The sequence below is a fragment of the Pseudophryne corroboree genome, chromosome 12 (assembly GCF_028390025.1).
Source record: "Pseudophryne corroboree isolate aPseCor3 chromosome 12, aPseCor3.hap2, whole genome shotgun sequence".
Classification (NCBI taxonomy): Eukaryota; Metazoa; Chordata; class Amphibia; order Anura; family Myobatrachidae; genus Pseudophryne; species Pseudophryne corroboree.
Window position 1 is genome coordinate 56,285,228 of NC_086455.1, and position 23,502 is coordinate 56,308,729.

The window sequence follows — 23,502 nt, forward strand, 5'->3', positions numbered from 1 at the left end:
TGCCGCCAGCGACGACCGATGCGCGGCCCCGCGGGTCGGCAACGATCGTCGCTGTCGGTAGGGCATGCATGAAGGATGTGGACTGTCGTCCACGACCTTCATGCAGGGCTGGCGGCGGCGTGACGTCACTGAGCGTTATGAGCTGTCATATCGCTCAGTGCGTACAGGCGGCCGCCGACCGGCCGGCCCGGGACGGGGAAACGTTAGACGATGTCGCTCACAGAGCGACATCGTCTAATGTGTATGGGCCTTAAGGCTGCTAATTGTGTCTGTGGAGGGGGTTGTAAAAAAATATTTATAGTTTGATATCATAATATAAAGTTGCAAGGCCAGGCCCACTCTCCCAGGAGCTCGTGCACCTCTGGCAGGTGCATTGAGGTGGTGGGGCACTTCAAATGTCTATACTCAAGGTACTAGTAGGCTTGGAGCTGGCCCTGGTTGTATCTATGTGATTAGAAAGATAACTTGCCCTCAGAAGGATAAGCACGGTCAGTTTTTCTATGTCTGAAAGATCCCAGTCCATTGCAGATATAGAAAAAAACCCAAGTGGAGCAAAGCTGCATTGCATAAACACCTACCATTTTCTAAAACCTACTTCACATCAGGGATTCGTTGAATTGCTGTAAAATTACGGTAGTTTTAAGCCACTTTACCGCAATTCATATGTGACTATTACAAGATGCCTTTTCATTTAAGATTAACTTGTATTTTAGGTTTAGTGGTCTTTTTACGTTGAGTAATTGTATTTGTCTGTATGAAAAATGCTGAACACAACAGTGCTCTCTGAATATTTCCAATTATCCTGTTGCTGGCTGCCATTCTAAACAGTACATTTGATGTTGTCACAAATCAATCATATGCTAGGAGATATTGAATATTCCAGTGTTTGGCCAGTTTCTCATCATCTAAAATGATGTCAAACAATTGTCAGGAGTCTTCCATCTTTGCTGAAAAGCCGACAGTATTTTAACCTACCAAGAACCAATCATATTCCCATGTTCCGTCAAGCTTTCAATCATCGCTATATAGAAGACAAGTTCAAATGCATGTAAATGAGGGCTTAGGAAAACTCTAACAAGAACGAAAACTCAAAGGGTGCACTCAGAAAGGTGGAACGCAAATATCGGTCTGACAACATCTCTGATTTGCTGAAAATTGCATCTTACGGTCCAGATCTTAGACTGAAAACAGTCATTTTCAGTCTACGTGTTCTCTGATGGCACAAAGCCACGCTGCTACGTACTGTCACTATTCTGATGTTTTGCAGCAAATAGTTTAAAAAAAGAAATGGCCAAAAAGTCAGTAATGGAAGTGCTTTTGTATGCAGAAATGATGTGTTATACCTGCTTAATGAATGCAAATTCCTTTTACCGTGTTCTATTCTTGGTTACATTTTGATAGTAAAAAAATAATATATATTTTTTTACAAATTAGAGGACACAATTGTTTTTTGTGTCTTTTTCTGAACACAAGTGTGATCATTTTAGACAGGTCTTTGCTTTCACATTAAAATTGTCCAGTTAGTCTATATAAAACTCTCAGTAGTATTGTGCCATATCTGTCATAGGCCCTCATTCCGAGTTGTTCGCTCGCTAGCTGCTTTTAGCAGCATTGCCAGTGGCGTAACTACTGCCCCCGCAGCCCTCGCGGTGGCTTGGGGGCGAGGGGCTGCGGGGGCGCCGCCACTGATTTAGAGCAGATTGACATGCGGACGAACGTCCGCATGTCAATCTGTTGTCACTAGCCCCCCGCTGTGAAGTAGGGACACGGAGGGCACAGCGTGCGCCTCTCCTGTGTCCCTCTGAGTCTCCGGCGTGTCGGGGGGCGTGTCCTATGAAAAGGGGGCGTGGCTTCGCGGAGGACCCGCGATCGCGGGCCACGCCCCCGTTTCGTCACTGAGGGGGCATGCCCAGCGCTCTGTGAGCTGCTGGCATGCCCTCTCTCCCACTGTCTGCGCTGAATAGACGCTGTGCGCATGCGCACAGCGTCTATTCACTACTGCTCTGCTATGCAGAGCAGTGACTGTAGGAGACTCCCAACTGCCCCCCCCATCGCGGGACACTGCGGGAGGTATGCATATATGGCACTGGGGGGGCACTGAGGGGGCATATATGGAACAGGGGGGGGCACTGAGGGGGCATATATGGCCTGAGGGGGCATATATGGCACTGAGGGGCATTTATGGCACTGAGGGGGCATATATGGCACTGGGGCACTGAGGGGGCATATATGGCACTGGGGGGGCACAGAGGGGTCATATATGGCACTGAGGGGGCATATATGGCACTGCGGGGGGCACTGAGGGCATATATGGCACTGGGGGGCACTGAGGGGGCATAGATGGCACTGGGGGGCACTGAGGGGGCATATATGGCACTGGGGAGGCACTGAGGGGGCATATATGGCACTGAGGGGGCATATATGGCACTGGTGGGGCACTGAGGGGGCATATATGGCACTGGGGGGCACTGAGGGGGCATATATGGCACTGGGGGGTACTGAGGGGGCATATATGGCACTGGGGGGCACTGAGGGGGCATATATGGCACTGGGGAGGCACTGAGGGGGCATATATGGCACTGAGGGGGCATATATGGCACTGTATGTGTACCTGGCACATGGGGGGCTATATGTGGCACTGGGGGCACGTGAGCACCTGGCATTGTGGGGGAATATCTGACACTGGGGGCATATGTGGCACTGAGGGGAGAGGCTATATTTGGCACTGGGGGCATGTGAGTACCTGGCACCGTGGGGGAATATCTGGCACTGAGGACATATGTGGCACTGGGAGCACAGCCCTAGCAACAAGCACTACCCCCTAGCAATGAGCATGACACCCAGTGCATGAACACCGAGTGCATGAAACACCTGGCAACGAGCATGACACCCTGAGCATGAAAACCCCTGGCACCGTGCATGGAACCAAGAGCATGAAACCCCTGGCAACGAGCAGGTAATTTAAAAGTAATTAGAAGCCTTAATGTAGGACTTAATGTGTAATGGGCATTACGGTGTGTGGCATAATGTATCACGGACATTGCGGTGTGTGTCAGAATGTGTCACAGGCATTACGGTGTGTGGCAAACTATATCACGGGCATTGTGGTATGTGGTATAATGTCTCAGGGGCATTGCAGTGTGGCATAGGGTATAACGGGCATTGCGGTATGTGTCACAGGCATTACGGTGTATGGTATACTAGATCACGGGCATTGTGGTATGTGGTATAATGTCTCAGGGTCATTGCAGTGTGTGGCATAATGTATAATGGGCATTGCGGTGTGTGGCATAATGTGTCAGGCATTACGGTGTCTGTATACTATATCACGGGCATTGTGGTATGTGGTATAATGTCTCAGGGTCATTGCAGTGTGGCATAATGTATAACGGGCATTGTGGTGTGTGTCATAATGTATCACAGACATTGCGGTGTGTGGTATACTATATCATGGGCATTGTGGTATGTGGTATAATGTCTCAGGTTCATTGCAGTGTGTGTCATAATGTATCACGGACATTGCGGTGTGTGTCATAATGTATCACGGACATTGCGGTGTGTGGTATACTATATCATGGGCATTGTGGTATGTGCTATAATGTATCAGGGGCATTGCAGTGTGTAGCATAATGTATAACGGGCATTGCGATTCCTGTCATAATGTGTCATAGACATTACGGTGTGTGGCATAATGTGTCGGGGGCATTACGGTGTGTGCATATTGTGTCATGTGCATTATTGTGTGTGGCATAATGTCTGAGGGCCTTTGCAGTATGTGGCATAATGTATACTGGGCATTACTATAAGGAGGAAAAATGACAAATAATGGAAGGGGCATGAATCAGGATTATTTTTCTTTCCTGTGGTGGCTAACGTCTGGGCGTGCAGGTTGCAAAACTTGGGTATAAGGTAGTCCATTCCTGCAATGCCACGCCTCTTTATGCGAAGCCGCGCCCATTTAAACAAAACCACGCCCCTTTTTTAGCGCCGCGCGCCTTCGGCGCGCACATGTTTGTCCCTTTCCTAGTGCCAATTATGGGGGGGGGGGGCGCCGAAGAATTTTTTGGCTTGGGGGAGAAAAATTTCTAGTTACGCCACTGAGCATTGCACATGCTAGGCCGCCGCCCTCTGGGAATGCATCTTAGCTTAGAAGAATAGCGATTTAAAGATTAGCAGAACTGCTACTAAATATTTTCTTGCAGTTTCTGAGTAGCTCCAGACTTACTCCTAGATTGCGATCAGCTCGGTCCGCTTAGTTCCTGGTTTGACGTCACAAACATGCCCTGCGTTCAGCCAGCCACTCCTCCGTTTCTCCAGACACTCCCGCGTTTTTCTCTGACACGCCTGCATTTTTTAGCACACTCCCGGAAAATGCTCAGTTACCACCCAGAAACGCCCCTTTCCTGTCAATCATTTACCGATCACCAGTGCGACTGAAAAGCGCCACACGAACAACAGCAAAACTGCTATGTTTTTAGTTAAATAACTTAGCGCATGCACGCAGCGTGCATGCACATGCGCATTAAGCAACAAATCGCAGCATAGTGAAAATCGGCAACGAGCCAACAACTCGGAATGACCACCATAGTGCGGGGTGGCTGTGTAAATATTGTTTTAGTATTTTTTGATGTTGTGTGACATTGATTGCATGGGATGCGCTGGACTTCCTGTCATTTGAGATATAAGTACAGGTTGAACACAATACATTCAAGTGTAAGATTGTCTATCCTGAGAAACACAGAGTGAGATTACGGCCACAGTCTGTAATCAATATTGAATTTTGTATGGTGCTCAACTTACTCATTTTCTCATCAGTACTATGGGTCTGATTCATGTTTGCAAGTAAAGCAAAAAGCAAGCAACTGGGAAAAACCATTTTGCACTGCAGGTGGGGCAGATGTAACATGCAGAGATTTAGATTTGGGTGGGGTTTGTTCAAACGGATTCAGTATGATGTCCCAGTTGACAGGATGCCAGGGAGGGGGGTAAGACTGTTCCTCCCTCTCCCCTACCCCAGTGGCGGATTGCCCACTAAGCATGTGAAGCACGTGCCTATGGGCGCCACCTGCTGGGAGGGCACGCCAAGCAGGCCCCATTCCTCTGAATCAGATCCTTTGATCCTTAATAGTGAAACAGCAGCAAGAAAGTCAGCTGCTGAGGCACCAATGGCAGCAAGGACCAGCAGTTACCCTGATAGGGGGGGAGGGAGTTGAGGTCGGGGGGCAGGAGTTTGGTGTCTCCACAGCGTGGAATGCCAGGTTTCCTTCCTTATGGCCACTGTTACCTATCTGATCACTATCAATGGCAAGTGACTGTTCCTTCCCACACGCAGCCGCTCAGGGAGTACCATCCAATCCACAGGTGTGTGATACCCCACTAAAAAGACTCACTACAATTGCCACCAGAGACCCGGTAAGACGAGCAGCTTCCTTTCTGTGCGCGCCTGCACACAACACAGCCCTTGTCTCCATTTACTCAGCTGCTTCTGAGCTGTGTCTTCTGGCTGCCGCCAGTGCCTCACTCCACATGAGTGCCGCCTCCCGCTCAGCAAGCTGCTCTCTCTCGGACAAGAGAGCCAGCTCCGCTCTCTTGCAGTCTGCACAGGACTCACCTTAACAGTCGGTGAGTCCTTCTGACTAATCCCTGCCAATTCCCGGATTCTTTCCGCCCGCACCACGAGTGGATATCGGTATTTTCAGCTGAAGTCCTCTGGGTGGGTCTGGGGGTGGAGTGTGTGTGTGTGTGTGTGTGTGGGGGGTGGAAAGCAGAGGGGATGTCACAGGAGTGTCTTACTATCTAGTTCATAGATATGACTATAGCTTGACCCTGCTGCTGTCACTACCCAAGTACACCCCCCACTCCCATTTACCCATAGATGTGACCCTGCTGCTGCTTCTACCACCTAACTAGCACCCATCCCACCCATAGATGTGACCGTGCTGCTATTACCTAACTAGAACCCACCACACCTATAGATTTGACCCTGGCCTAGGCCCTGCTGCTGTTACTACCTAACCACCTTCCTTCCCCACCCACAGATGAGATCCTGGCATAGACCTTATTGCTGCTAATACCAAACTATCCCTCTGGTAACAGGTGATGCTTCTGTTACCCAGCTCCTCCCCTGTTGAAGCCGATCTCTTGTCACTGCAGTAACTGCCGTGTTTTTTTATGTGTCCCGGGTGCAATCAACCCTAGTTATTCCACTGCTAGAGAAACAGAAGTGGGCTGGAGAGACACAAGAGTGACTTTGCAGTTATGCTTCATTGGGGCGTGCGGGCAGCCTGACCCTTAAATCCACCACTGCCTGCCCCCTAACCTTTACCCTCCCTTTCCGCAGCCTAACCCTAACTTCCCCCTTAGTGCCTGACCATAACCCCCCCCCCCACCAGGCTTAAACCTAACCCGCCCTTCTCTGTAGCCTAACCTCTTACCTTCCCCCCCTTAGTACCAAAACCTAACCTCCACCCAGTGGTGCCTAACCCCCCCCCCCCCCCTGCAGCCTAACCCTAACACCCGGGTGGCCCCTAAACCTAAACCCACGGGCCTAACCCGCCTTTTATACTTAGGGTTAGGATGCCGGCTGTCGGGATGCCGGCTGTCGGAATGCCAGCTGCCAGGATTCCAGCATCGTTCTCCTGACCCTGTCGGGATTCTGGCATCGGCATTCTGATGGCTGTCGGGATTCTGGTGCTGACATTCCGAATGCCGGGATCCCGACAGCTGCCATTTTGACAGCATCCCATTCAAATTTAAATCTAAAGAGCAGTGTAAAAAAACAGCTGTCTAACATTTGTGGACTACAGGTTGAGCCGCGCTAATTGTGGCTCCATCTGTGCCGAAGTGTGCCCGCCTGATGCGTACGCACCTCATTCGCTGTAATGGGAGCGTCTCAGTGCACTCCTATAGCGCTGCTAGGCGCCAGATCACCTAGTCAGTCCGGGAGTGCATGTTCGCGATGAAACCACTATAGATGAGTGCGGCTGCATCTGTACATGCAAAAGCAAGAAACAAACCCTATGTACGTATCAGGACTTTGGGGGTCATTATGAGTTGATCACTCGCTAGCAACTTTTTGCAGCGCTGCGATCAGGTTAAATCTCGGCAAAACTGCGCATGCGTATGCACCGCAATGCACAAGCACGTTGTACGGGTACAAAGCGGATTGTTGCTGGGTGATGGATTTAACGAAGAATTCATTTGCACAGCCGATCGCAAGGTGATTGACAGAAAGAGGGCGTTTGTTGGTGTCAACTGACCGTTTTCTGGGAGAGTTTGAAAAAACGCAAGCGTGTCCAAGCGTTTGCAGGGCGGGTATCTGACGTCAATTCCGGGACCAAAAAGACTGAAGTGATCGCAGCGGCTGAGTAAGTCCAGAGCTACTCAGAAACTGCAAAAAACTTTTTTGTGCCGTCGGCTGCAAAAGCATTCGCACACGTGCAAAGCGAAAATACACTCCCCCATAGGCTGCGACTATCTGATCGCAGCGCTGCAAAAAGTTGCTAGCGAGCGATCAACTCGGAATGAAGCCCCTATGCACTATGCATCTATACCTATGAGCGAGGACTTCAAACTGTAGCATAAAGGAGCACGCATGTATACTCTTATCATTTACAGTATTAACATTTTTGTTGAGTCCTTTAAGGTGATTTGGGCAATTTCACAATGATATACATTATATCTTACTATATTGGGCTCTACAATGCATGTACTCTTTTTCTTGTGCTACACAATTACCGAGCAGAGGTAAGGTATTATTTGCCAGATGTCTATATTTAGACTAAGACAATTTAAGGTCTTTTAATAGTGGGAACACCTGAAATAAGTAACTTTAAAATGCTAGAATTTCACAAAATGGAATCAGTTCTTTTTTGCTCTGAAATTAAATTTGGACGTTTGAAAAAGAAATGTCAAAATAGAGATTCATTAGCGGAAGGCAAGTAATTATCATTCAGGACTGTAACTAGGTGTGTGCCGATGGTGCCTTGCCCACAGCGCAAATGCACTGAGAGCGCACCAACTGGCAGCACACCCGCACGGCCGCTATGGCACACACTTACTCCCGCCGGCCAGCATAAAGAAGATTATTCTGCATGAGAAGAGCAGGGGGGGATATTCTCCTCCCCGCCCCTCGCCACCCCTGGCTCCTCCTCAACCTGCAGCAGCCGCCGGGGATGAGAGATCATGGTGTCTGATCCCCGGAGGGAAGCGAGCTACAACTCCCCGCAAAAACAGGTAGCTAGGCTGGCGGATTGGGGGGTGGGGGTGGGATCTGACTGCTGTTTCTGCTGTCTCTCATGATTTCTAAGTCCCTAAAAGTGCCACCTCTGTTGGTCTATATATGTTGGTCCCCTTCGTACTCTGCTGCCATATTGTGTAAAAAGGAGAAAATGCTGCCGTAATGTGTAAAATGGGGGACTCTGCTGCTGTAATGAGTAATAAGGAGACTCTGCCACCATAATGTTTAAAAAGGGGACTCTGCTACCATAATGTGTAATAAGGGGACTCTGCTGCTGTAATGTGTTCTAAGGGGACTCTGCCGCTGTAATGTTTAAAAAGGGGGCTCTGCCGCTGTAATGTTTAAAAAGGGGGTTCTGCTGCCATAACGTGTAATAAGGGGACTATGCTGCTGTAATGTGTAATAAAGGAACACTGCCGCCGTAATGTGTAAAAAGGGGGACTGCCGCCGTAATGTGTAAAAAGGGGGACTGCTGACATAATGTTTAAAAAGGGGACTCTGCCTGTCATAATGTGTAAAAAGGGGGACTCTGCTGCTGTAATGTGCAAAAAAGGTGAATTTGCTGCCGTAATGTGTAAAAAGGGGACTCTGCTGCCGTAATGTATAAAAAGAGGGACTGCTGCCATAATGTGTAAGAATGGGACTCTGCCTGCCGTAATGTGTAAGAATGGGGATCTGCTGCTGTAATGAGTGAAAAGGGGGCTCTGCTGCTATAATGTGTAAAAAGGTGGACTCTACCTGCTATAATGTGTAAAAGGTGGCCCTACCTGGTTTAATGTGTGACAGGGGTCTACCTGGTGTAATGTGTGACATGGGCTCTACCTAGCATAATGTGTAAAAGGGCCTCTTCCTGGTGTAATGTGTGTAAGTAGCGCTACTGTGCGGCGTAATTTGAATAATAGAGACTACTGTGAGGCGTAATTTGAATAATAGAGACTACTGTGCTGTGTAATTTTAATTGGTAATATTTTGTGTCCGCATGAAGCCATGCCCCTATATTTTTTTGCGTGCCTACGGTGCGCACTGGCCCTCTTTTAAATATGGGGGGAGGCGCCGATGCTGTTTCTTGCACACAGCGCTAAAATGTTTAGTTACGCACTGTCATCATCCTATATGTTAGGATGGTTCAAGAACACAGCAAAATGGTTGCCACTGCCAGCCGTCATTAAGCTTTCTGACAGTCATTATAAAGTCAGTAACATTTTTATCCATCTGTAATAGGATAAACAAAGTTTGGGGGAAGGGCTAACATCTCTATCTTGTACGTGTGGCACCATAGTATTGACTGAGACCAGGGAACTCTCTGGGTGTAATTTGGATGTTCTCCACATTATATTATGGGTTTGCTAAAGGTGCTCTGGTTTCCTCAAATATTACTAATATATAAAGTCTAACGTCCCTCTTCCCCTTCAGTCTACACCAGCTGTAGAGCATGGCTCTCCAGTAAGTCACCATGATGGAGGAGATAGAGCACTTACATGGGGAGGCAATCAAGATGACGGCTGCCGGGATCCCGCTGGTCAGGCAAACCTTTGGAAGACACCTATCCCCTTGGAGGTCACAAAGGCATAGCATGCAGTGGGGACAGGAACAAGTAGATGTCACTCGCGTACTATGAGATGGGGTTGCATGGAATTAAGATGGGTATATGTGAGTAGGTGCAGGGACATGAGGGGTTTACAGGTATGTTGAGATTGGGTCAAAGTGAGTATGACAGTAGTGCAGAGACATGAGTTTAGAGATCATGGTAAATTGGAGATTATGGGACATAAGGGGGGTTATAGAGGTGTAGGTCTTGCTTCATTGTGTGATGCTTCAGTTACTCTGCTGCACTCTCTTCATCGAATATAGCTTTGCATTATATCCCAGGGCAATAAAAAATAAACTTACTGTAGTTTAATGTTATAAAGACAGGGCTGAAAAGCACAGAAGGGTGCTACAAATAAAAAGTAACAATTGTCAAAAAAAAGTTACAAGAATCCATATACAAGCTAATAAATCCAAGTTATCAGAAAGTGGAAAGTCCCCATTATGGCACTGTCCATTGTTCAAAGTTACTCCTCCCAAGAGGAGGTGCAGTATAATGCTACAGGGAAACATTTTTAGCAAAGGTGACAAATTGTACAAGAAGGCTATGACCTCCTGTTGTCCTCAGCCAAAACACTTTTCCAACAACATTCCGTGTGAAAAAGTAATAAAATAAATCACAATGTCTTAGATCGAGGCATGAGGGTCATCATACTGCAATCAACTAACGTGTAAACTAACACATGAAAAAATCCCCTTAAGAAGTCAACCCCATTTGTGAGCTGGTACTTGTGGTATTAAAATTGGGAGCTCAGAGTAATGTGAGACATTTGCTGAATACCAGGCAAAAGAGTGCTTAAGGCTGAGTAAGTCAATGGATCACATATTGATTTATAGCTCAAATAACCTGTTATATTTCCTTTCCAGCATCTAATGGCTAACATAACTAACAACGTGTATAGAACATTGATGGTAGAAAGCCAGAATGCAAAAATCACTTTGTAACTGAGAGAAGCAATCGCCTGCTCTGATGGGATGTGTGTCTTTAATTTGATACTACTGATTGAACTCTGTTTCACAGTTACAGAAAAAGCTGAATAAATATCCCTCTAGCAATGCGATCTTTAATGAAAACCCAGATATGATTTACAAGAAGCAGTTCTCGTGTCAAAATAATGCTGAAGTAATAGCTTCCACATCCAGAGGAATAGAAAATAAATAAGATGGCAAATTTTTATCTTCTAAGTCTCAGTAGATACATTTTAAAGGACAGTGAGACCTCAACTATAAGTTAAAGAAACAGAAAACCTTGGGGGTCATTCAAATCTGATCGCTAGGCAGCGATTTTTGCTGTCTTGCTTTCAGATGGTCGCCGCCGACAGGGGGAGTGTATTTTTGCTGTGCAAGTGTGCGATTGCACACTTGCACAGCAAAAAGCTCGTTTTTACACTGAAAAAGCTCGTTCCCGCCTGCGTTTTTCCGGACACTCCCTGAAAATGGTCATTTGCCAAACACAAACGGCCTCTTCCTGTTAATTTTCTTGCTCAATTTGGCTGTTTGGACATCCATGCCAGCTTGCTGCTGCCGCTGCTGGAACCCTGCACCCTTGCATGAATCAAGCACCAGAGAGGATTGTGGAGGGGGCCTTGAAAAAGATATCGCTACATTAACAAGTATATCAGATACATACTGTATGAGCACCTATGTTAGCATCAATTGTATTGGAATAAATTAAGAGTGGATGCCACCAGTTTGAGTGAGACGTACCAAAAAACCTTTCCAGGGGTGGAAATCCTTGTGTGAATGTAAGCGTACATGTAAGCAAGAGTTATTGCATTATCACTAGGGTGATTCCGTATGGCATAACACTCACCTTCCCATATCCTGGTTTAGAGGAATCCTTATACACATTGGGGGTCATTCCGAGTTGTTCGCTCGTTGCCGATTTTCGCAACGGAGCGATTAAGGCAAAAATGCGCATGCGCATGGTACGCAGTGCGCATGCGCTAAGTAATTTAGCACAAAACTTAGTAGATTTACTCACGTCCGTACAAAGAATTTTCATCGTTGAAGTGATCGGAGTGTGATTGACAGGAAGTGGGTGTTTCTGGGCGGAAACTGACCGTTTTCTGGGAGTGTGCGGAAAAACGCAGGCGTGCCAGGATAAAACGCAGGAGTGTCTGGAGAAACGGGTGAGTGTCTGGCCGAACGCAGGGCATGTTTGTGACGTCAAACCTGGAACGAAATGGGCTGAGCTGATCGCAGTGTAGGAGTAAGTCTCGAGCTACTCAGAAACTGCCAAGAATTATTTATTCGCAATTCTGCTACTCTTTCGTTCGCAATTCTGCTAAGCGAAGATACACTCCCAGAGGGCGGCGGCATAGCGTGTGCAATGCTGCTAAAAGCAGCTAGTGAGCGAACAACTACACTTTTTCACCAGGACCCACCGCGGGGGTGCCGCGGATGTGGCCCGAAAGTACTGCGAGTGGGGAAGGGGCGGGTAATGTTTCTCCTGCTTCTCCTCCTGGAAGTAGCTAAGCTGCTGTCCTCCCTTTGGCAGTGGCTCTCCTGGAGACTCGCACAGCAGCCAAGCAGTCAGTCACTATTGTTAGCGCCGGTGTCCTAACGCGCCACAATACAGGGAAGAAGATGCACTCAATAAACTACAGCTCCCGGCAGCCCTTAGTGCTGGAATGCTCCTGTGCTAAGGGCTGCTGGGAGCTGTAGTTTATTTAGTGCGTCTACATGCCTGTAATGTGACACGTTGGGGCACCGGCGCTAACAATAGTGACTGGCTGGTAAAACTGACTGACTCGCTGAATCAATGTAAAATGTTAGAGTGCTGTGCAGTGTCAGTGACACTGCACACCCACTGCACTGTGCAGCATTGTCACCTTTTACATTGATTCAGCGTCCAGATATTACCCTCTGCGATACCACTCTATCCGTTACATTAGCCATCTCGGGACTCTTAGGCCGGCAGCCCGGGCCTCTGTGGATCTGGACGCGGCTGTAGCGGGAAGGCACTTTTGTGAAATCACGGGCAGAGGAGGCTCCGGGGCTCAAAGAATATGCAGCGCAGGGAGGACTATGACAGCTTTCCATTGCGCTGCTTTCATACACATCTATGCCAGTGGCCACAGCAGCTTTTGTTTCCACCTGTGCCGCGGCTAGGTAGTGGGGAGACGGACTGGCAGCAGGAGAAAGCATTTCAGGGAGATTGTGAAATTAACACCTTTAAGCGCGGACATGTACTGCTGAATATGAGAGGCGTGTCATGAAAATGACAGTACATCAAAACGTAAATGAGCCTCAAAGTTAGTATACTGTATACACATATACTGTAAGTGACCATGAGAAACCTTATTTAAAATTAATGTAGCCAGAGGGATCATTGTGCCTTATAACTAGTGATGTGCACCGGAAATTTTTCGGGTTTTGTGTTTTGGTTTTGGATTCGGTTCCGCGGCCGTGTTTTGGATTCGGACGCGTTTTGGCAAAACCTCCCTGAAAATTTTTTGTCGGATTCGGGTGTGTTTTGGATTCGGGTGTTTTTTTACAAAAAACCCTCAAAAACAGCTTAAATCATAGAATTTGGGGGTCATTTTGATCCCATAGTATTATTAACCTCAATAACCATAACTTACACTCATTTTCAGTCTATTCTGAACACTGAACACCTCACAATATTATTTTTAGTCCTAAAATTTGCACCGAGGTCGCTGGATGACTAAGCTAAGCTACCCAAGTGGCCGACACAAACACCTGGCCCATCTAGGAGTGGCACTGCAGTGTCAGACAGGATGGCAGATTAAAAAAATAGTCCCCAAACAGCACATGATGCAAAGAAAAAAAGAGGCGCGATGAGGTAGCTGTGTGACTAAGCTAAGCGACCCAAGTGGCCGACACAAACACCTGGCCCATCTAGGAGTGGCACTGCAGTGTCAGACAGGATGGCACTTCAAAAAATAGTCCCCAAACAGCACATGATGCATAGAAAAATTAAAGAAAAAAGAGGTGCAAGATGGAATTGTCCTTGGGCCCTCCCACCCACCCTTATGTTGTATAAACAGGACATGCACACTTTAACAAACCCATCATTTCAGCGACAGGGTCTGCCACACAACTGTGACTGAAATGACTGGTTGGTTTGGGCCCCCACCAAAAAAGAAGCAATCAATCTCTCCTTGCACAAACTTGCTCTACAGAGGCAAGATGTCCTCCTCATCATCATCCTCCGATTCCGCACCCCTTTCACTGTGTACATCCCCCTCCTCACAGATTATTAATTCGTCCTAACTGGAATCCACCATCTCAGGTCCCTGTGTACTTTCTGGAGGCAATTGCTGGTGAATGTCTCCACGGAGGAATTGATTATAATTCATTTTGATGAACATCATCTTCTCCACATTTTCTGGAAGTAACCTCATACGCCGATTGCTGACAAGGTGAGCGGCTGCACTAAACACTCTTTCGGAGTACACACTGGAGGGGGGGGCAACTTAGGTAAAATAAAGCCAGTTTGTGCAAGGGACTCCAAATTGCCTCTTTTTCCTGCCAGTATATGTACGGACTGTCTGACGTGCCTACTTGGATGCGATCACTCATATAATCCTCCACCATTCTTTCATTGGTGACAGAATCATCTGCAGTGACAGTAGATGACATGTCAGTAATCGTTGACAGGTCCTTCAGTCCAGACCAGATGTCAGCAGTCGCTCCAGACTGCCCTGCATCACCGCCAGCGGGTGGTCTCGGAATTCTTAGCCTTTTCCTCGCACCCCCAGTTGCGGGAGAATGTGAAGGAGGAGCTGTTGACGGGTCACGTTCCGCTTGACTTGACAATTTTCTCACCAGCAGGTCTTTGAACCTCTGCAGACTTGTGTCTGCCGGGAAGAGAGATACAACGTCGGTTTTAAATCTAGGATCAAGCATGGTGGCCAAAATGTAGTGCTCTGATTTCAACAGATTGACCACCCGTGAATCCTGGTTAAGCGAATTAAGGGCTCCATCCACTAGTCCCACATGCCTAGCGGAATCGCTGTGTTTTAGCTCCTCCTTCAATCTCTCCAGCTTCTTCTGCAAAAGACTGATGAGGGGAATGACCTGACTCAGGCTGGCAGTGTCTGAACTGACTTCACGTGTGGCAAGTTCAAAGGGTTGCAGAACCTTGCACAACGTTGAAATCATTCTCCACTGCGCTTGAGTCAGGTGCATTCCCCCTCCTTTGCCTATATCGTAGGTAGCTGTATAGGCTTGAATGGCCTTTTGCTGCTCCTCCATCCTCTGAAGCATATAGAGGGTTGAATTCCACCTTGTTACCACCTCTTGCTTCAGATGATGGCAGGGCAGGTTCAGAAGTGTTTGCTGGTGCTCCAGTCTTCGGTACGCGGTGGCTGAATGCCGAAAGTGGCCCGCAATTCTTCGGGCCACCGACAGCATCTCTTGCACGCCCCTGTTGTTTTTTAAATAATTCTGCACCACCAAATTCAATGTATGTGCAAAACATGGGACGTGCTGGAATTTGCCCAGATGTAATGCACACACAATATTGGTGGCGTTGTCCGATGTCACAAATCCCCAGGAAAGTCCAATTGGGGTAAGCCATTCTGCGATGATCTTCCTCAGTTTCCGTAAGAGGTTGTCAGCTGTGTGCCTTTTTTGGAAAGCGGTGATACAAAGCGTAGCCTGCCTAGGAACGAGTTGGCGTTTGCGAGATGCTGCTACTGGTGCCGCCGCTGCTGTTCTTGCTGCGGGAGGCAATACATCTACCCAGTGGACTGTCACAGTCATATAGTCCTGAGTCTGCCCTGGTCCACTTGTCCACATGTCCGTGGTTAAGTGGACATTGGGTACAACTGCATTTTTTAGGACACTGGTGACTTTTTTTCTGACGTCTGTGTACATTTTCGGTATTGCCTGCCTAGAGAAATGGAACTTAGATGGTATTTGGTACCGGGGACACAGTACCTCAATCAATTCTCTAGTTCCCTGTGAATTAACGGTGGATACCGGAAACACGTTTCTCACCACCCAGGCTGCTAAGGCCTGAGTTATCCGCTTTGCAGCAGGATGACTGCTGTGATATTTCATCTTCCTCGCAAAGGACTGTTGGACAGTCAATTGCTTACTGGAAGTAGTACAAGTGGTCTTCCGACTTTCCCTCTGGGATGACGATCGACTCCCAGCAGCAACAAAAGCAGCGCCAGCAGCAGTAGGCGTTACACTCAAGGATGCATCGGAGGAATTCCAGGCAGGAGAGGACTCGTCAGACTTGCCAGTGATATGGCCTGCAGGACTATTGGCTTTCCTGTCTAAGGAGGAAATTGACACTGAGGGAGTTGGTGGTGTGGTTTGCAGGAGCTTGGTTACAAGAGGAAGGGATTTAGTTGGCAGTGGACTGCTTCCGCTGTCGCCCAAAGTTTTTGAACTTGTCAATGACTTGTGATGAATGCGCTCCAGGTGACGTATAAGGGAGGATGTTCCTAGGTGGTTAACGTCCTTACCCCTACTTATTACAGCTTGACAAAGGCAACACACGACTTGACACCAGTTGTCTGCATTTCTATTGAAATAATTCCTCACCGAAGAGGTGATTTTTTTTCGTATTTTGACCAGGTATGTCAATGGCCATATTCGTCCCATGGACAACAGGTGTCTCCCCGGGTGCCTGACTTAAACAAACCACCTCACCATCAGAATCCTCCTTGTCAATTTCCTCCCCAGCGCCAGCAACACCCATATCCTCATCCTGGTGTACTTCAACAGTGACATCTTCAATTTGACTATCAGGAACTGGGCTGCGGGTGCTACTTCCAGCACTTGCAGGGGGCGTGCAAATGGTGGAAGGCACCACTTCTTCCTGTCCAGTGTTGGGAAGGTCAGGCATCGCAACCGACACAATTGGACTCTCCTTGGGGATTTGTGATTTAGAAGAATGCACAGTTCTTTGCTGTGCTTTTGCCATCTTAACTCCTTTAAGTTTTCTAGCAGGAGGATGAGTGCTTCCATCCTCATGTGAAGCTGAACCACTAGTCATGAACATAGGCCAGGCCCTCAGCCGTTCCTTGCCACTCCATGTCGTAAATGGCACATTGGCAAGTTTACGCTTCTCCTCAGACGATTTTGATTTAGATTTTTGGGTCATTTTACTGAGCTTTATTTTTTTGGATTTTACATGCTCTCTACTATGACACTGGGCATCGGCCTTTGCAGACAACATTGATGGCATTTCATCGTCTCGGCCATGACTAGTGGCAGCAGCTTCAGCACGAGGTGGAAGTGGATCTTGATCTTTCCCTATTTTACCCTCCACATTTTTGTTCTCCATTTTTTAATGTGTGGAATTATATGGCAGTAATATATCAATAGCAATGGCCTACTACTATATATACTGCGCACAAAAACTTAAATGCACCACAGGTATGGATGGATAGTATACTTGACGACACAGAGGTAGGTAGAGCAGTGGCCTACTGTACCGTACTGCTATATATTATATACTGGTGGTCAGCAAAATTATGCACTGTCCTCTTACTATATATACACCGCACCACTTAAATGCACCACAGGGATGGATGGATAGTATACTTGACGACACAGAGGTAGGTAGAGCAGTGGCCTACTGTACCGTACTGCTATATATTATATACTGGCGGTCAGCAAAATGATGCTCTGTCCTCCTACTATATATACACCGCACCACTTAAATGCACCACAGGGATGGATGGATAGTATACTTGATGACACAGAGGTAGGTAGAGCAGTGGCCTACTGTACCGTACTGCTATATATTATATACTGGTGGTCGGCAAACTGTGCAAAACTGAAATGCACCACAGGTATGGATGGGATAGTATACTTGACGACACGGAGGTAGAGCAGTGGACTACTGTACCGTACTGCTATATATATAGTAATACTGGTGGTCAGCAAAATTCTGCACTGTCCTCCTACTATATACAGGTTGAGTATCCCTTATCCAAAATGCTTGGGACCAGAGGTATTTTGGATATCGGATTTTTCCGTATTTTGGAATAATTGCATACCATAATGAGATATCATGGTGATGGGACGTAAATCTAAGCACAGAATGCATTTATGTTTCATATACACCTTATACACACAGCCGGAAGGTAATTTTAGCCAATATTTTTTATAACTTTGTGCATTAAACAAAGTGTGTCTACATTCACACAATTCATTTATGTTTCATATACACCTTATTCACACAGCCTGAAGGCCATTTAATAGAATATTTTTAATAACTTTGTGTATTGAACAAAGTTTGTGTACATTGAGCCATCAAAAAACAAAGGTTTCACTATCTCACTCTCACTCAAAAAAAGTCCGTATTTCGGAATATTCCGTATTTCGGAATATTTGGATATGGGATACTCAACCTGTACTACAATGCAGCACAGATATGGAGCGTTTTTCAGGCAGAGAACGTATAATACTGGTGGTCACTGCTCAGCAAAACTCTGCACTGTCCTCCTACTATATAATACTGCTGGTCCCCAGTCCCCACAATAAAGCAATTAGCACACTGAGCACATATATTTGCAGCACACTGAGCACAGATATGGAGCGTTTTTCAGGCAGAGAACGTAGATATTTGCATTTGCAGCACACTGAGCACAGATATTTGCTTCACACTGAGCACAGATATTTGCAGCACACTGAGCACAGATATTTGCAGCCCACTGAACATAGAAACTGAGAGCACGCCAGCCACGTCCTCTCACGATCATCTCCAATGCACGAGTGAAAAATGTCGGGGACGCGCGGCTCCTTATATAGAATACGAATCTCGCGAGAATCCGACCGCGGGATGATGACGTTCGGGCGCGCTCGGGTTAACAGAGAAAGGCGGGAGGATCCGAGTTGCTTGGATCCGTTCAAAAAAAAGGTGAAGTTCGGGCGGGTTCGGATCCCGAGGATCCGAACCCGCTCATCACTACTTATAACCAATACAGGGAAATGGCGATGATGATCCCATTTGAATGTATATATCTCTAATTTATGTTTTCCCCAAGAATGTAACAGCTATATAATGGGGGTAAGGTAAAATCAGGGAGATTGCTGGTCTATTCAGGAAGTCAGGGAGATTGCTACTATTTCAGGGAGTCTCCTGCAGAATGAGGGAGGGTAGGCAACTCTGCATAGGACGCTGCAGTAAAAGGTTTTTTTCCCCCTATCTACAGCGCAGAGACTTGCTGCAGGTGCAGTGGCATACCCTCCAGCTGTACCTTTTTGGCAGGTACAGTACCTTTTTTTATGGTCTGTACCCATTTTTGGTTCTCCAAACTTCCATTCAAAGTATAGGAAAAGGGGCGTGGCCACGACACTGTACTCATGACCACGCCCCCTTTTCAAATTTGTAGCGATTTTTATGTGAAAATTGTTGGAAGGTATGTTGCTGCAGATGCAGTGGGCCTATTTTGGGGTGTAGCCCTGGAGCTGCAGCTCAATCAGCCCCATTGTTAATCCTGCTCTGGGAACACACAGCAGCCAAAGCGCAGAGCCTCCCATTGAATGTAACCAGTGCAGGTGGGTGTTTCTCACCCAATCAGCTGTGGACTGGGTGTGATAGACCTGATGCTAACCCAATGAGAGCTCCTAGCCACGCCCAGCGTTATCCACACAGTCACAGAGTGACAGATCTGGGAAATTATATAGGAGATTCTATATACATTGCCCTTGTGACAAATTTTATGTGGGTAATTCCATATGCATTTTCAAGCATCAGGCTTTAATGGGCAAAACAATAGATCAACCAGTAGCTAAGCACTTTAAAAAAAGCGGACACAGTCTAGCACGGGATCAGTATGAGATCCTAGCATTCGGGATCCCGGTGGTCAGAAGACCGACGCCGGGAACCCAACAGCTGGGATCCCGACAGCCAGGATCCGAAGCGTGCTCGCTGCACTACTAAACACGCTTCGGGCCTGGTGGCGACCTTTGGCCTCCACAGGGTTCTATACCCCCTCAGGTGGTGGTGTGGTCCACCTCCCAAGTGGGGGAACTAGCCAGCGGTCGGGACTACTCTAGCACAGCGTAGATATAAAATTATAGATCAATTACAGTAAAGTCCTAGAGGGGGAGATCGTGATAAACTCCTTTTACAAAGAGAAACAAATTGGACACATATTGTAACCTAATGGTTTGAATGAATATCTAACATTTAACTGTTTTTTATGATGTATCAGTAATGTTAAAAATGTATCATTGCATTCACCGTTTCATTTTGATCTACGATTTATTAATGTAATGGTTCATATTTTCTGATTGCGGGAGAACTTAACCAGGTATTCGGTTTTATCTGTTTCCATGGTGATGGTTACACTTTCTCTCAGACTGACGCTGCTGTTGATGTAGAGGCTTTTTGTCTACCGCAGATGACATCAGAGGAGGTCTGAATTTGCACGCTCTGGCTCCAATGCACTGGGTGTTAGAAACTATTTAAGGTGAGAACATTTTGTATTATGTATTCCTGATGATGTTTTTTTGGAATAAATCCGAAACGTAGAAGTTATGCATATGTACTTCAAGTGGTTTGTACCTGTGAGTGCCGCTACATTACGATCAAACTGGAAGGCACTGGGCCATTTAAAGGAAGGAGGGTGAGGAGTGCCAGATATAAGAATATAAGAATACGTTGTGTGTATACAGTATATATATATATATATATATATATATATATATACACCGATGTTTGGGCGGCACGCCATTGATTTGAACAACACCCACATGTGCTACAGTTGTATCAATGTTTTAGATGTCTTTTTACTACATCTTTCAGTATATCAAGCCACACACACAAAAAAAAGAATTTGTGTGCATAATATACTGTGAAAAGAAGGGGTATTATACTTGGACCAAAAATAATATTAAGTGCTGCTAAAGAAAGGGACTTTTTCCTCCATTTATCCTTAATAGGGCGTTGATCTCATTTCCATGCCATCCAAAAAATATAAATAATACATTATAGTGCAACTCTGTGAAACTTGTGAGTAGCGCACAAACTTTGCACCAATATCACCATGAGCATAAAACACATCACCATGTGAAAAAACTGTGTACCACAAATCCTAATATAACAAAGATGTAACTGTATTATACTAAATAAGCTATGTTTATGCAGATATTCATTCAGATGTTGTTTAATGCACAGTACCATATTTTTGTAAAAGCCTGTTCAGGATCCCTAGTCACTGATTAACAATTAGAAGAAATATATGCAATATCAAACTTTACTTTTACCTCCTTTACATTTGTTAATTGTGTCACTTGCATAAAAAGTAACTTGTATGTCAAGTGCACATCAACTTTTCCAATCAGCTGGTCATTTTATTTAGTTTTACAGCAGTTGGAAATAGATACATTTGAATAATTTGAATTGAAAATAAAACTGCCTACCTGTGCTGCTGGATATGTTGACATCGTTGCTGATGTCTGGCACGCCTCCACCTTTAAGAGAAGCGACACAAGTGTAGGTCCCAAAGTCCGTAAACTTTAAGTCAATTATATCCAAGTTTGTGGTGCCCGGCGAGACATCAGGGTCTGTCTGAGTGATGACCATTCGTTCAGAACTCCGCAATGGCCTCCCATTTTTAAACCAACTGAATGTAAGCTCTTCCGAAGGAACAGCTTCCACTTGGCAGGATATTTTCACCTCTCGCCCAATCTGAATGTTGTCATCCTTGTGGTAGGGATCCGGAGTTATCCAATAACGACCTTTTTTTAAAGCTAAAAAAAGAAATATTAAGAACAAAGCAAATTAATATTTTCCTAAGTAAGGTTAAATAAAGGCTATATAATGACCTATATAATAACATAAAGTTGCAAACAGTAACAACCAATGGTGGCTCCAGAGGTGGGGCTGCAGCACAGTCCAAAATTCAAATAGGGGAGCCTCACTAACTGCCACCAACTGTCATCCCAAACTGACTCTTTGGCAGTTGGTGTTGCTCCTCTATTTGAATTTTGAACTGCGTTGCAGACCCACCTCTGGAGCTGCCACTGGTAACAACCTATCAGATCAGGGCTGCTATATTTGATGCTGAGTTTAGAAAAAAAAAGGCTGATTTCTGATTGGTTGCTATGGTTAATAGCAAAAATGTGCTATTACACTATGTGTATAACGTAAGACCCAATAAGATCATATTCCCAATGCAAACAAATGCAAAAGCCTGTACATTTTTAATTCCGTAGTCCCTTTAAGGCAACAGCAGTTTAAACAGAGTTTAGAATCATTTAGGAAATGGTGCTCAGTAAATGCTGACCTTGCATATTACTTAATGTAATTGCTCCAATGGTGTTCATACAGTAAGGGAATATATCACTGTACTTTTATGTTTTTTGTAAACATTTCACATTTTAATGACCATTATTATAAACAATAGTTTCTTTTCTTGCCAGATGCAAATAGTATTTTTAGATTCTACCGAAGTGCACAAGCTCAGTATTCACTTGCATAATTTATTAATTCCAATGTTTAATAAGCAGGCTTGCAAAATTGCTTTATTAAAGCTAGACTGATGCTTATTTTGAAAATAATACACTCCATGCAATTTAAATGTAATTAACAGTGGGTTTAACTTTTAATTAAAGGAGGAACAACTTAAAAATCTAACTTTAGTAGATGCGGTAGAGAAAAGCGCAAGGTAAAACTTTTTAGGGGTAATAAGAGGAAAGTTATATCTTAGATCAGATTGATCATGCGCTCATGGTGGTTTTGCGATCTGTAAATTTACTAAAACTCAAATGACGGGCTGCCCCCGAGAAACCTCAGTTTAGCATAGAAATAAACATTGAATGGGAATACTGGAGTAGAAACACCGGATTTACCAAGGGCCAGTTTCGAACTGCTGCAAAACCCATGCAAACTAAGTGCGTCCCTACTTCCCTAGGGATGTATGCTCTGGGCTGACCAGTCTAAGGTCCTCATTCCGAGTTGATCGCTCGCTAGCTGCTTTTAGCAGCATTGCACACGCTAGGCCGCCGCCCTCTGGAAGTGTATCTTAGCTTAGCAGAAGTGCGAACGAAAGGTTAGTAGAACTGCTCGTAAAAATTTTCATGCAGTTTCTGAGCAGCTCAAAACCTACTCGCTAGACCTTGTGTAAAACTGCATAGTTTTGTGTGAAAGTACTTCACGCGTGTGTACTGCGGCCCGTACGCATGCGCAGAAATGCCGTTTTTTCACCTAATCGCCGCCCTGCGACCAAAAGCAGCTAGCGATCAACTCGGAATGAGGGCCTAAGTGTGGTTGATGTTATGGCCAAGGGACCCCACGCTGCATGTCTCTCTGCTGGTTCAGCTTGGAACTGGTTTGAAAAATAGATTGAATCCTATGCTACCCCCCTTCCCTCGATACCAGCCTAGGCTTAGAGGCCTTGTGCTGATTATCATTTGGCCCCCATGCCATTTATTTAGCTATTTTTAATTTTTTTCATATTTTTTAACATAATACAAGCACAGATCCTAATGATCTGTTCCGGCTTTTAAAGCCTGTTGAGTAGGTGTTGTTTTTCATCGGTTTTGTGGTGGGATAGGGGATTAAAAAACCAATGGAGAATGACGGAAGTATCTGTTTAGGAGGTCGAACCGTCTTTTGGTAAAAGCTGTATATCTTTAAAACCCCTTGTTTATAAAACCCCTAAAGAATCGATACTTCGTAAATTTACCCCTAAATGCACCCTTTCTTGAAAGTGATTGGAGTTCTACATAATCAG

General features: G+C 45.8%; 1 protein-coding gene across 2 annotated transcripts in view; it reads right to left on the reverse strand.

The window, feature by feature from the left end:
- The window catches only part of MDGA2 (MAM domain containing glycosylphosphatidylinositol anchor 2), a 1,135,272-nt gene that overhangs the window by 353,963 nt on the left and 757,807 nt on the right, over positions 1-23,502 (reverse strand). For both annotated transcript variants that reach the window (XM_063947538.1, XM_063947537.1), the window contains exon 7: positions 21,188-21,517. In XM_063947538.1, the coding sequence (XP_063803608.1) occupies positions 21,188-21,517 (330 nt within the window). The remainder of the gene's footprint in view (positions 1-21,187; positions 21,518-23,502) is intronic.